This window comes from Siphateles boraxobius, unplaced genomic scaffold, assembly GCF_051911475.1.
Source record: "Siphateles boraxobius isolate OS27281-9 unplaced genomic scaffold, OSU_SipBor_1 130, whole genome shotgun sequence".
In the NCBI taxonomy this organism is placed as follows: Eukaryota; Metazoa; Chordata; class Actinopteri; order Cypriniformes; family Leuciscidae; genus Siphateles; species Siphateles boraxobius.
In genome coordinates, this window is record NW_027508734.1 from 20470668 (window position 1) to 20485106 (window position 14439).

At 38.6% G+C, this 14439-nt stretch overlaps 1 protein-coding gene across 3 annotated transcripts; it reads left to right on the forward strand.

The window, feature by feature from the left end:
• Nucleotides 1-351: 351 nt before the first annotated feature.
• On the forward strand, nt 352-6967 carry pstpip1b (proline-serine-threonine phosphatase interacting protein 1b). Of its 3 annotated transcripts, XM_077228552.1 has the most exons (16): nt 352-518; nt 859-959; nt 1033-1107; nt 1331-1365; nt 1456-1562; nt 1829-1891; nt 2478-2582; nt 3807-3852; nt 4328-4407; nt 4719-4817; nt 4908-5004; nt 5138-5207; nt 5403-5429; nt 6055-6089; nt 6241-6347; nt 6688-6967. In XM_077228552.1, the coding sequence occupies exons 1-16, from the start codon at nt 489-491 to the stop codon at nt 6868-6870; spliced, it is 1260 nt and encodes a 419-aa protein (XP_077084667.1). In that variant the 5' UTR covers nt 352-488; the 3' UTR covers nt 6871-6967. The 3 variants fall into 3 exon arrangements, with proteins under 3 accessions (XP_077084667.1, XP_077084668.1, XP_077084669.1); XM_077228553.1 differs by lacking the exon at nt 5403-5429; XM_077228554.1 differs by lacking the exon at nt 6688-6967 and having other exon boundaries at nt 6187-6322.
• Nucleotides 6968-14439: the final 7472 nt, after the last annotated feature.

Genomic DNA, 14439 nt, shown 5'->3' on the forward strand with positions numbered 1-14439 from the left:
TTTGTTTACATTGGCATAGGCCTACAACGGCGATTTTTTATTTACTGCCGCTTCATACCGATTTAAGCTTGTTTTGATTTGTTCCGTCCTATAACTATGTGAAAATATCTACCTAAATCGCTCAACAAATGTGCACTGTTGAAATAAAATAGTAGCTAAACATCTATTGTTTGAACTCACTTTATCTTATCAGTTCGTTTGATTGTTTAGCCAATTTCATTGTCATCTCTGTAGAAATTGCGTGCTGAACCGTTTAAAACAGTGACATCAACATTATTCTTCCTCTTTCAAAGAGCGTATGTAGACGTCAAGAGATCAAAGTTGACCAGCTGAAACCGCCACGCAGTTTCTTCCTCGTTTCAAACTTTTCATTTGACTGTTGCCTCTGTAGCGTGTGTTTCTTCAACTTTTACAGCAACTTTAATGTAATCTGTCTCAGCGGGGTTTGTTGGTGTTCAGGAGACACTTCTAAGGACTAAACATTCAAGATGGCTTTACTGTTCTGCGATGCCTTTTGGGTAAGTTATTGTTTATAGTAAGCCCCTCACACTTATGAAAAAATTCTCACTACGGGAAATACAACTTCCTATATATCTATTTCAAGAATAATGTTTTTTTGTGTGTTTTTTTTTAAATTGAACTAGTAAAAATGTCCACTCTAATAAAACTTGCACTTGTTTTTATAGGGTGTAGGCTATTTCCTTTTATTAACGTCATGTTTTAAATGCAGTTCAGTTCAAATCTATAATCTTGCAAAGTCCTATTCAAGAACATTTTCATATTTAAATGTTTACTTGTCATATTTAACAGTTCCCCACTGCATAGTGTCATTAGGTTGCATGTTTGGTGTCTTTTTAGGGTACAGACTTTATGGACCAGTCGGGTTATGAGGCCATATTGCAGAGGTTACATGATGGCAGACATATGTGCAAAGATGTAGAAGACCTGTTGAAAATGAGGTATGGAAAATTAGGTAATTATGTTTGTGTGTCTCTATAAATGTATGTGTGTGACTTCTGCTCTCCTTCACAGAGCGCTGGCAGAGGAGAAGTATGGACGAGATCTGGTGGCGATTGCTCGAAAGGCAGAAGGTCAAACCGAGATTGGGTCAGTTGGTCTGTGAATATCATGCAAACTTATTCAAATTCAAACACTCTGAATTCAGATGACATGTTGATTCATTGAATGCCACTTCGAATAACTTAACTATTCCTATTAACTACCTTATATTCAAATAAAACTTTTTTAGCTACATATGTATTCAAAGGTAGGCCTATGTGAAATAAGTGTTTATTATGTACTCATTTCACTATCTGTTTTTTATACTCAGAACATTAAAGGAATCGTTTGACAAGTTAAAAGCAGGTATGTGATGTGATGCAATTCCTTTTTGCCTTGCACCTAGAAAAATATTTGAATGCTAGAGTCCTCAACTTGAGTTGCATTGTTTTCTAGAGATCGAGATGGCAGGAAACCTGCACATCCAACTATCTGAAAGGATAAAGGAGGATGTCCTCAAAATAGAGGTGTTTCGAGAACACCAGAAGGAACAGAGAAAAAAGGTTAAAAATAAATAAATCAAATGATCCAAGACAAATTATGCACACAGCCCAGAATTTAAGATGTTTCCATGGTTGTAGCTGTAGTTATTCAATGTGGAGGAAGGAAACTGCCACTTTCCTTTTTGAGCACATAAACACTGTAAATGATCACTTAAATAAACTTAGACACCATTTGTTGTATTTTGTAAGGAGTGAACACCAATTAATTAATGATTTATGCAACTGATAAAAGATAGAAACTTATATCTATTTTCTCTCCTAATTAGCTTGAAGAGATTATTGAAAAACTTCAGAAGCCTAAAATGGTGTTGCACAAGAAGACCATGGAGGTAAGCAAAGTAAATGAGATTAAAACAAGTATCTATTTTCCAACCCTATGTCCTCTTGTTTCCCATTTTAGAAATTACTGTCATTAGTAGTTCGGGGCATAAATGAAACATTCTCAGGGTCCACCCAAAATTCAGTATCAGCCAAAAGAGGAAGAGAGTAAGAAACTGAAAGAAGAAACAGAAATGCAGTGACTATATTTGCGGAATGTATTTGAACATGATTAGACAGCACACATTAGATAAATGCAGGCTTTGTTCATTGGCTTAGGGTTTGAAGACTAACTCAAACATTTATTTTGACCACCAAGAAATGTGTAGAGAGAAAGATAGGAAAGTAAAAGAGAATAGAAACAGACGATGACAGAGGAATGAGAGAAAATAAGAATAAGTTGGTTTGTAGGTAAGGTATGCATGCTGTCTCTGGATATAATAAGACTTGAATTTCCTGTGCTGTATAACCACAGAAGCACCACAGATAGTGAGATATGTTTTAGACACGCACAAAGAGCCCCCCCTCCCCTGTTCTCATTTATCTTGCACTTTTACTCACTTTGAATCTATTATCTTTATTGTGTGTCCTATACAGTCAAAAAGGTTATATGATCAGAGGTTTAAGGAGGCTGATGAAGCTGAGCAAGCAGTGGGGAAGAAGACAAACGTGAATACCTCCACCCACCGGCAATCTGAAAAGGTGTGAGGGCGTAAACATTTAACACATACTATATATGAACTTTTTATACACTAAAAATACACAAAGTTAAAGACCTCCTGTGGTGAAATCAAGTTTTTTATGTCTATGTGGTGTTTTTAATATGCTTTTAGACAAACCACGTGCAAATTCACAAGTTAGCACTATTGCTGAGTATTTTCTCCTTAAAACTGCAGTGAACCAAAGACAGTTTAAAAAACGCAGTTGGAAATCGCCGGTGTTTCTTACCTCACAAACTAACTTGCAACCAATCACGCCAACGTGCCGACGGGCTTTAGCATATCATTAACTATTCTCTGAAGCAGGGGAGTCTCAAGAGAAGCCAGGTCCTGCCCTGGTATATTTTTCTGTTGATATGAAAAATCGTGTAGCTACATTTAGCAATATAGCTAAATTATATGATGTATATTACAATGTTATGATGAACTATGAGCCTTTATCCACCAACATTCTGAGTTCTTCAAAGCGTTTCTAATGATTGTAAAAAGGCAGACTGAGATGGCGAACGTGAACATGGTTTGTGTAACATTAGCAACACATTATTAGCTGTTTGATAATGCAGTCAACCAAAAAGCGAATCATATTAATCACCGTCATGTGTCCGACGTTGTAAAGAGCGATACCATTGTGCAGTGTTTACCTCAGCCCATGCATCTCTGAGCTGGTGCGATTGAGTGGAGGCTAGGCTCATTTGCATATTCATAGGGCCTCGTATACTAAGTGAAGCAAGGGTGTAGAGTTACATTCAAGCTATTTTAAGGCATGACAAATTCTTTTTCTCAAAAAAAAACTTTAAAATATGTAATTTTGGTGATCGAAGATGCGGTTTAAGGGATACAATTATTGACTACAGGGGGATTTTACATGTTTTACAAACACTTCCTAAAGAAAACTGTTCATTTTAATTCTGGAATTTTAGGCAGTTGTGAAAAATTACCTATGGCAGGTTTGTGGTCACGGTAAGGCCAAAATGAGGATTAAAGCAACGCAAACTTGTTTCAGTCTGACTGGGCATCATTCAACCTCAGTGTTGAAAGAAACTCTAATACCATCAGACAGTGCAACACTTTCATTTCTTTAGAATAGAGTCTTTGAGTGAACAGTTTTGTTATGTTACAGATACTGCTAATGTGTAAACTTACATTTCAGGTCAGTTCCAAATACGGAATATAGCTATTTATCAATCTATGTTGTACTATGTTGTAGGTGATGAACAGGGCCAGGTTATGCAGGCAAGCAGCCAACCTGGCAGGTTCGTGCTAACAAACTTCTCTGTTATTATGATCCTGCTGGCAGAAGGAAGATAAATGTAATGTAATGTCTGTGTATGTTTGTTAACATGAACATTAACATGTTTGGAAGCAGAAGTGTTGATGAAAGTACATGATCAGTCAGAAATCATTCTAATATGCTGATTTGGTGCTCAAGATCCATTTCTGATTATTTTAAAAATCCTTAATATTTTTTGGGATTCTTAGAAATTATAAAAAAGAAAAACGGATTTACTGTCACTTTTGGTCAATTACAAACATCCTTCCTGAATAAAAGTATTAATTTCTTATTTAAAAAAAATCTTTCTGAGCCCAAACTTTTGAACAGTGATGTGGATATGAGAGTTTGAATAATATCTGTAAATGTCCAAACTTTGTAAGTGAAGTAGTAGGCTATTTGTGACATGTTAATGATAATGAAGAGCTGACTTAATTTTATTTCCTTTGATGGTTCAGAAAAGCAATACAGATGGAATGTTGATCAACTAGAGAAAACTTCCCAGGACTGGGAGAGCACATATAGGAGTGCATGTGAGGTAAAGAACATGTACACAAAAACATGTATAAGCAGAAGGAGTGTATACAGAAATAAGCCAAACTTCATGATTAATTTAGGGTGATGACTAAGTAAGATAGAACACAATCTCATAGGCATGTGATAAGCAGTCATAGCACTCCGCCGTTGAAGTTTGTAGAACAAAGATTTAAATGAGTCAAAATCTCATTGCCAAAAATAGTTTAAAAAAAGGAAATAATCCTTAATTTTCTGTGCGTGTTTTAAAAGGAAGTTACATCCAACATTTTACAAAAAGAACAATATGTTTTGTAATTTTTATTTGCCTTCTAGGTGTTTCAGCAGCAGGAGTCTGAGCGTATTAATATCTTGCGCTGTGTGTTATGGGATCATTGCAATCTGCTTTCGATGCAGTGCGTCCGGGACGATGATGTAAATGTTCTCCTTTGTCCATCTTTATAATTAAAAGCCTAGCTAAATGCTGTTTACATTTACAATTGTAACAACTCTTTTCTTTTGTAGTGCTATGAGGAAGTAAGGAAGATTCTTGAGCAGTGCGACATCGTCACTGACAACAACTGTTTCATTAAGATGAAAAAGACTGGCTGTCGTCCTCCAAGTAAATACATCACATTTATCATGATTTTCTGAAGAAATGTAATGGCTATCGTTTTAAAGAGTTGACATAGGATGATGTGATGCTTTTAATAAATGCTACATAAATTGACAGTCACTCCTCCATTTCTCTTCAGCTCCCATTGAGTTTCAGTGTTACTCAGACGTGGACACCAATGGAGGAGTCGGGAGGGTTGAAACGAACAGGTGAATGTCTGAATAATTCAATAATTTTATCCCCCTTAAAACTCATCTTTGATCACTAAAATGACATTTAAATGTTTTTTTCCTGTGGAAAAAAAGTTGTTTGAATGTAACTCGACACCCTTGATTCATTTAGTATATGTGGCTTCATGAATATGCTAATTAGCCCTGCCTCCTCTCTCTCGTGCCCGCTCACAGATTTACTCGGCCAACTTACTTACAGAGGTAAACGCTGCACGCTGCTCATTGTTTACAACATCGGACACATGACAGTAATTCATATGATTAGCCTTTTGCTTGACTATGTTATTAAACTGCTAATAATGTGTTTCTAATGTTACACAAACTATGTTCCTGTTCGCCATCTCAGTCTGCCTTCTAACAATAATCAGAAACACTTTGAATGTCAGTGGAGAAAGGCATATAGTTCATCACGACATCGTAATATACATCATACACCCGCTATATTGCTAAATCTACCATATCAACAAAAAAATATTGAGATACTGTAATATTGGCATCTCTCGAGACTCCCCTACTAGTTTGTCGTTAATGATATGGTAAAGCCAGCCGGCACGTTGACGTGACAAGGTTACAAGGTAGTTTTTGACGTCAGGAAAAACTAGCGATTTCAAACCGTGTTTTTGAGACTGTCTTTGGTTCACTGCAGTTTTAAGGAGAAAATACTCAGCAATGGTGTTGACTTGCACATGGTTTGTTAAGCACATTAAAAAACACCACATAGACATAAAGAACATTAAAAACTTGGTTTTACCACAGGGGGACTTTAAGACATTTTTGTTCTTTGAAACTTGATCGTAAAACTCTTTCATATCCGAACTCTCTACAGATTATCTGTCCTGCTTCCAAGGATGCCTTCTAGTGGTCAGTATTCCTTCTCTGAAGTCTTAAACTTACAGTTTATGCTTTAAGACATGACAATATGCAAAGAGGATTAAACTAAATTCACAATGAATTTTAGTGAAGTCAAGTAGTTGAATGTGGAGCATTGAGCGTCGCTGTCCTTACATCACAGGCTGCCCTGAAGCTGGCAGTAATTTGGATGGAAAATATACACCGGCTCAACAAAGGGGAGGAGTAACTGAGGAAAAGTACATGGTGCTATATGATTTTAAAGCTCAGGTAAATAAATACAGTATCAATATATTTATTTATAGTTAGTTGTTATCCCAGAGTTACAAACTTGTTCAAGTATTTGTTGTTACTTAGTAATAACACTACTAATACTTAGTGTTTGATTTAAAGGAATTTGATTTAGAGGAAGTAGAAATAAAATGGGTAAAGTGTAATTCAAAGAAAAAAGAAAAGAAAAAAACAATAAGGGTAATTTTAACCAACACAGTTTGCCTGACATCTTTGTTGAAAAGTTTAAAAAGTAAAAAGCTTTATAGGTTTATAAACAAAGTTTATAGGCCTTACAGACTGATAAACCGAGTTGTGTACTCCATTCCCTGCCCTCTAGGAAGATGATGAGCTGTCTGTCAGTAAAGGACAAGTTGTCACAATAACTGAGCAAGGCGAGGATGGGTGGTGGAGAGCATGGAGGGATGGAATATCTGGGCTGGTCCCTGGAACGTACTTGACCAAAATCTCACCGCACAGTACACATCTTGCTGCCGCTCATCCTGAACGTAATCCCATCTAATAGAATTTAGCAATCATTACACTAAGTTTTACTAAGATTCTCTGCAAATTATTTCAGCCTAAAAGTTGATGTAGAATGAATACATTAATGTGTACTAGAAATAAGCTTTCTTCAAAGGCATCTTTAGGATTTTTTTTTTAAGATAAAAAATGAATATTATGAATAATGGAACAGTTACTCTGCAGCTGTTTGTATAATGATTCTATTCTAGATTAGGTTAATCTAGATTTTATGGTTTATAGTCAGAATAAATTATTTAAAAAAATGTATTGTTTTAGAATTATGAATTCTAAAGTTTTTATATATATATATATATATATATATATATATATATATATATATATATATATGTGTGTGTACTGTAATATATGTATAAATTGTAATGTATTGTAATGTTATTACTATAGTTTATCATGGCCTGTTTGTTCTGGTACACAGGCAGCATAGTAATCCATTCAAAATTAATATATGCCCTAATTTGCGTTCAAACGAACACGCAAAACCCATATGCCTTAGCAAAGCCTTAGCCTTAGCAAAGCATAAAGACGTTCAACTGAAGACATACCTTTAATATAATCAGAAGTATCGTGAGATGAGAGATGTGCAAACATTGGTTTGAGCCTATTAGGTCACTTTGTTGGTAGTTTTTGCATTACCCAACTGCTAATATATTTTGGAATATATTCCAAAATATGGAATATAAACAGCGGCACTCTAATATAATAGACCAAAACTACATAAGACTAGAAAAACTGTGAGTTGGTGACCACTAGTGGAGAAAGTCCAAAAATAGTTTGTACATACAGTCAAACCAAAATGTATTCAGACACCTTAAACATTTTTACATTATCAGAGTTTATTCACTATAGTTAGGAAAACTGTGATAAAATATGACAAGAACTCAAATTTATAAAATCAGTTGATATTTCACTGGTTTCGGCTAAGACAGAGCGCACAAGAACGAGTGTAAGCTCATCCTGTGCACTCACAACAGAGGACAAACACACGGAGCATGAATGTCGGAATCCCGACACATAACCTAAACCAAACTAGACAGATGTGCCGGGATCCAAACACCGTGCCCCGCACATGTAACCAGGCATACAGAAGAGAGTGCACGGCTCGAGAACGCTCAAAGCCGCGCGCCTAACCAAAGACATGACAAATGAGGAGTGTCAGAGCTCTGTCACAAAACCAAGAAATAAACTAGACAGAAGTGACAGACCCTGACACCTGCACCCACTAGCAAAAAAATATAAAAAATTATAACTGGTGTTTATAACTGGTGTAATATTTTTTGGTTTGACTGTATAAATACTCATGCAATAACTGCCCAAACCCACCATATAAATAAATAATCAAGTTTTCTTTCTTTCTTTGAAATGTGGTTTGGAGAATGGATATATGTTAGGACTAAATTGTGTGAATATAAATTAAAACACCCCATTGAATCATGTATTTATTTCAGGTTTGGTCCTCCAAAATGAGCTGACAGATTCATGCAAACACTTTACACAAGATGAAAAATTACTCAAGAACTCAAGAGTGCAATAGACATGCAAACATGGATACATTACATTTGACAGTAAAATGTCTAACCTCATTATGGCAGTGTGTGATACTGAGTACCTTAACACAAGACATACATTGTTACTCAAACTTTGCATACATATCAAAATACTGGGCATGCAAATCGTTTTTGTTTCATCGTATATTTCCTTTCACTAACTGTTGATTCTTTTGAAAACCAAGTTGCCATTATACAGTGAATATAACGGAATTATGATCTCTGACTTTTAATAGAATTTTATTTAGTTTGATTGCCTAGTTTTAGGAGAAGAGTTGTTTTCTACTCAGGAATGGCAAATGAAAGAGATAAGCCCACAGAAAAGAGGAAAATAATTTTTTTAATGGAAGAAGCAAGTTAACGTCACTTTTTTTGCTCATTTACTATTTTAATAATTAAAATTTTTTCAGTACTTCGGTTTGCTATATTGTTGCACACTTGACAAATAAAACCTTTGAGACTTGTTTTCAGGAAATGTAAAGTATCTTTCATATTTGTTATATTTGATATACTATATGGACAAAAGTATTGGGGCACCTGACCATTATACAAACAGGGACTGTAATGACATTACATTCTAAATACATAGACAATATGGAGTTGTTCCAAGTGTTTTTCTGGGAATTTTTGCCCAGTAGAGCATTTGTGAGGTCAGGCACTGTTTTTGGACGAGAAGGCCTGGCTCACCATCTCCATTCTAGTTCATCCCAAAGGTGTTTGATGGGGTTGAGGTCAGGGCTCTCTGCAGACCATTCAAGTTCTTCCACATTAAACTCATTCTACCATATCTTTATGGATCTTGCTTTGTACACTGGGGCACAGTCATGCTGGAAATGAAAAGGGCTTTCCCCAAACTGTTACCACAAAGTTGGAAGCATAGCATTGTCCAACATATCTTGGTATGGTGAAGCATTAAGGCTACGTTTACACGAGGTCGGCTATTTTATTAAACGGACAATTCACCCTCTCCGTTTTTAAAAATAACATTGTGCACACCTGTCAGTTTTTAGAAAAATGTTTACACGAACCCGTGTATATATGCCGTCAAGAGCATGCCAAACCTGTAGGTGGCAGTATAATGAGAAGCTCAAGCCCACATTAGCCAATCAGAATCCCGAAAATAGCAACAACAGCAACAAATCACTTCCTCTTTTTCTTTTGAACGCAGTTGGAAGTTCTGTCAGAAGATGAGGTCAGACATTTTCCATTTGTCCTTGTACTTTTACATGCGTTTTGCATTAGGTTTGTAATAATGTTTGCATGTGACCTACGTATAAGTTTAAGCACCCTCAGAGTTGCTTGGGCATTAAGTGAACTGTTTGAACCAAATATAAATTTTTTCTATTACATTTAATGTGGTGTGTTGTAGTGGATTAGTTGGTTTCAGTTCAGCTTTCAGCTATCACCTCTGTGACTAGCCTCTGTGACTTATTTAAATGAATAAGACATTTAAAGGGTTAGTTCACCCAAAAATGAAAATTCTGTCATTAATGGCTCACCTTCATCTCGTTCCAAACCTGTAAGACTTTCTTTCATCTTCGGAACACAAATAACAATCTTTTTAATGAAATCTGAGAGCTTTCGGTCCCTCTATTGACAGCCTACGCAACTACTACTTTCAAGCCTCAGAAAAGTATTAAAGACATAATTTAAGTTATCCATGTGACTCCAGTGGTTTAACATAAATTTCATTGAGGGACGCATGTGCTTTGTGCAAAAAAACAAACAAATTTCTTTTTTTTACATTTTACAAAAACATTTATTTACAAAATAATCTCCAACGTCCGCTCTTGCAACAATGTCTGCTCTCGTGTCAACACAATATGCATATGTTGTGGTGCTCTTGTGAACATGCGTTGGAGATTAATATTTTATAAATATTAATATTTATTAATATTGTATATTTTGTAAATTAAGTGGTAAATTTGTTGTTTTTTGCACAAACAATGAAAATGCTTCATAAGACATAAACCACTGGAGTCACATGGATTACTTTTATGATATCTTACTACCTTTCTGGGGCTTGAAAGTGGTAGTTGCGTAGACTGTCTATGGAGGGACAGAAAGCTCTCAGATTTCATCAAATAGAACTTTATTTGAGTTCTGGAGATGAAGGAAAGTCTTAAAGGTTTGGAGCAACATAACTGTGAGTCATTAATGACAGAATTTTCATTTTTGGGTGAACTAACCCCAATCCCAGGTTTCTCAAGGAAAGGAATGTTAATTTTTGCGTAAACTAAACCTTTAATCCCATGTCGCCTCAGGGCCCAGTTGTTCAAAAGTAATCTGATCGGATCTCGGCTACCGGATTGGATAAAATATTGAAAATAGGTTGTTTAAAAGAAAAATTAGGAATCTGAAATACGATTAGATCACACAATCTACAGGTGCTGGTCATATAATTAGAATATCATCAAAAAGTTTATTTATTTCAGTAATTCCATTCAAAAAGTGAAATTTGGATATTATATTCATTCATTACAGACAGACTGATATATTTCAAGTGTTCATTCCTTTTAATTTTGATGATTATAACTGACAACTGATGAAAACCCCAAAATCAGTATCTCAGAAAATTAGAATATTGTGAAAAGGTTCCATATTGAAGACACCTGGTGCCACACTCTAATCAGCGAATTAACTCAAAACACCTGCAAAGGCCTTTAAATGGTCTCTCAGTCTAGTTCTGTAGGCTACACAATCATGGGGAAGACTGCTGACTTGACAGCTGTCCAAAAGACGACCACTGACATCTTGCACAAGGAGGGCAAGACACAAAAGGTCATTGCTAAAGAGGCTGGCTGTTTACAGAGCTGTGTCCAAGCACATTAATAGAGAGGTGAACGGAAGGAAAAGATGTGGTAGAAAAAAGTGTACAAGCAATAGGGATAACCGCACCCTGGAGAGGATTGTGAAACAAAACCCATTAAAAAATGTTGGGAAGATTCACAAAGAGTGGACTGCAGCTGTCACGTTTGTATTAAGGACAGGAAGCAATAGCGAGTCAACAAGTTTAATGTAGAAAACGGACAGTACAAGTAGATGGTAAGCAGGTGACGCAGTGACTCAGACGGTCAGAGCTGGTGCAGACAAACAGTGCAGCGGTGACGATGGTGAGACTAACAATCCAGTAGACGAACACGATGAAGACGATGAACCGAAAAACCAGGCAGGGAGACAGAACCGGAACCAACAAGACGCACATCCAACAACAACGATCTGACAAAGGAAGATGAAACAGGGATGAGTATATATAGAGAGGTGAAATGGACAGCAGCTGGTGATGATAATGATGATCAGCTGGAGTGGATTAGGTAATGACATACATTCACGCCCACTACACACGTGCATTCATAAACAACATAAACACAAGACTAAAAGGAAGTAGAGAATACATCTACCGTGACAGTACCCCTCCTCCTAAGAACGCCTCCTGGCGTTCTCAGACTCCCTTAACTGTCGATTGTAATCATCGATAAGGGAGTTATCCAGGATGTCTCTAGCAGGTATCCAACTTCTCTCCTCCGGACCGAAAACCTTCCCTGTCCACCAAGTACTGAAATCCGCGTCCCCTCCGCCTCGAGTCCAGAATACGGTTGACCGAATATGTGGTTTCCCCATCTACGAGTCGCGGTGGGGGAGGAACCGGGACTGGCGGATTAATGTGAAAATGAAACACGGGCTTAATCTTAGACACATGGAAGGCGGGATGGATCCTCCTGTACGCAAGAGGTAGTTTGAGGCGGACTGTCACCGGACTAATAATCTTGGTGACAGTAAACGGGCCAATGAATTTAGGAGCAAGTTTATTAGACACGGTGCGGAGAGGAATGTTCTTAGTAGAAAGCCACACTTTTTGACCAACGACGTATACGGGAGGCCTTGACCTGTGGCGATCGGCCTTGGCCTTTGTGCGCGCCCCCACCTGGAGTAGAGTCTCACGGGCTCTAGTCCAAGTGCGGTGACACCTGGACAAAGGCGTGAGCGGAGGGGACCGCAACTTCGGATTCCAGACTGGGAAAAATTGGTGGCTTGTACCCTACGCTACACTCAAACGGAGATAGGCCCGTGGCCGACACTGGCAACGAATTGTGTGCGTACTCCACCATAGAGAGTTGCTGACTCCAAGAGGAAGAATTCTTGGAAACCATACATCGCAACACTCTTTCCAGATCTTGGTTGGCTCTCTCTGTCTGACCATTGCTCTGGTTGTGAAACCCAGAAGAAAGACTAACAGTCGCTCCCAGCAATCTACAAAATTCTCGCCAAAATTTGGACACAAACTGGGGACCCCTGTCGGAGACCACGTCTATCGGGAGGCCATGTAAGCGAAATACATGATCTACGACAGTTACCGCTGTCTCCTTAGCTGAGGGTAATTTGGGTAAGGGAATGAAATGTGCCGCCTTCGAGAATCGGTCCACTACAGTCAAAATGACTTTGTTACCCTGAGAGGGTGGGAGGGCGGTAATAAAATCTAGGGCGATATGGGACCAGGGTCTCGAAGGGACAGGCAGCGGCTGAAGTAACCCATCTGGAGGTTTATTGGAAGTCTTACCAGTGGCACAGACCGAGCAAGCCAAAACAAAACTGTGAATGTCACGAGCCATACGTGGCCACCAGAATCGTTGCTTGACTAAAAAGCTAGTGCGCTTAACTCCTGGATGGCACGCCACGTTGGAACAATGACCCCACTGGATGACGTCAGACAGTAATCCCTCCGGCACAAACAAACGACTCGGTGGGCAAACCGAGCAATCCCTCTAACCAGTGGCGCCATTCCTCCAAGGCTAACTTGACTGCCAACAACTCTCTGTTACCAATGTCGTAATTGCGTTCGGCTGGGGATAAACGATGAGAGAAAAACGCGCAGGGATGCATCTTGTCATCTACAGAAGAGCGTTGAGACAACATTACACCTACTCCCACCTCTGACGCGTCGACCTCCACCACGAACTGACGTGAAGGATCAGGGGCGATGAGGATGGGGGCTGAAACAAAGCGGCCTTTCAGTTTGTTGAACACAGCTTCCGCTGTGTCCGACCACCTGAACGTCGTTCGGGGGGAGGTCAAGGCAGTCAGAGGAGTGACTAGTTGGCTGAAGTTGCGAATAAAACGCCGGTAGAAATTGGCGAACCCCAGAAACCTCTGTAGGGCCTTACGGGAATCTGGACTTGGCCATTCTACCACAGCCTTAATCTTCTCAGGGTCCATTCGCACTCCTTCAGACGAAATGATGTACCCGAGGAAAGGAACAGACTGTGCATGAAAATCGCATTTCTCCGCCTTGACAAAAAGCCCATTCTCTAGCAACCTCTGAAGAACTCGTCGGACGTGTTGCACATGTTCCTGGAGAGAAGAAGAAAAAATCAATATGTCGTTCAGGTAAACATATATGAATTGGTCTATCATATCTCGCAACACGTCATTGACCAGTGCCTGGAAGACTGCTGGGGAGTTGGACAGCCCAAACGGCATGACCAAGTATTCAAAGTGCCCCCTGGGGGTATTAAAAGCAGTCTTCCACTCATCCCCCTCCCTTATGCGAACCAAATGATAAGCGTTACATAAGTCCAGTTTTGTGAAGATGGACGCTCCTTGTAACCTCTCGAAGGCTGAAGACATCAACGGCAAAGGATAAGTATTCTTTACCGTGATGTTGTTCAACCCTCGGTAATCAATACAAGGTCGCAGAGATCCGTCCTTCTTCCCCACGAAAAAAAGAACCCCGCCCCCGCTGGAGAAGAGGAAGGACGGATGAACTTGGTTGCTAGAGAATAAGAAATATATTTCTCCATAGCCTCCCTCTCTGGAACAGAATGTGAATATAATTTGCCCTTAGGCGGAGACTTACCTGGCAGTAAATCTATAGCACAATCATTGGGGCAATGCGGAGGAAGAGAAGCAGCCCGAGACTTACTGAATACCTCCTTCAGGTCCAGATACTCCGCGGGCACGTTAGATAAATCCCCTACTTCCTCCTGAAACACAGACACAGGTAC

Bases quoted from the DNA above. Each gene is read 5' to 3' on its own strand.
- pstpip1b (XM_077228552.1), top strand. From the start codon at position 489: ATGGCTTTACTGTTCTGCGATGCCTTTTGG. The intron at 960-1,032 runs GTATGGAAAATT...TCTCCTTCACAG, and splicing joins GAAGACCTGTTGAAAATGAG to AGCGCTGGCAGAGGAGAAGT. The intron at 4,408-4,718 runs GTAAAGAACATG...TTTGCCTTCTAG, and splicing joins CATATAGGAGTGCATGTGAG to GTGTTTCAGCAGCAGGAGTC.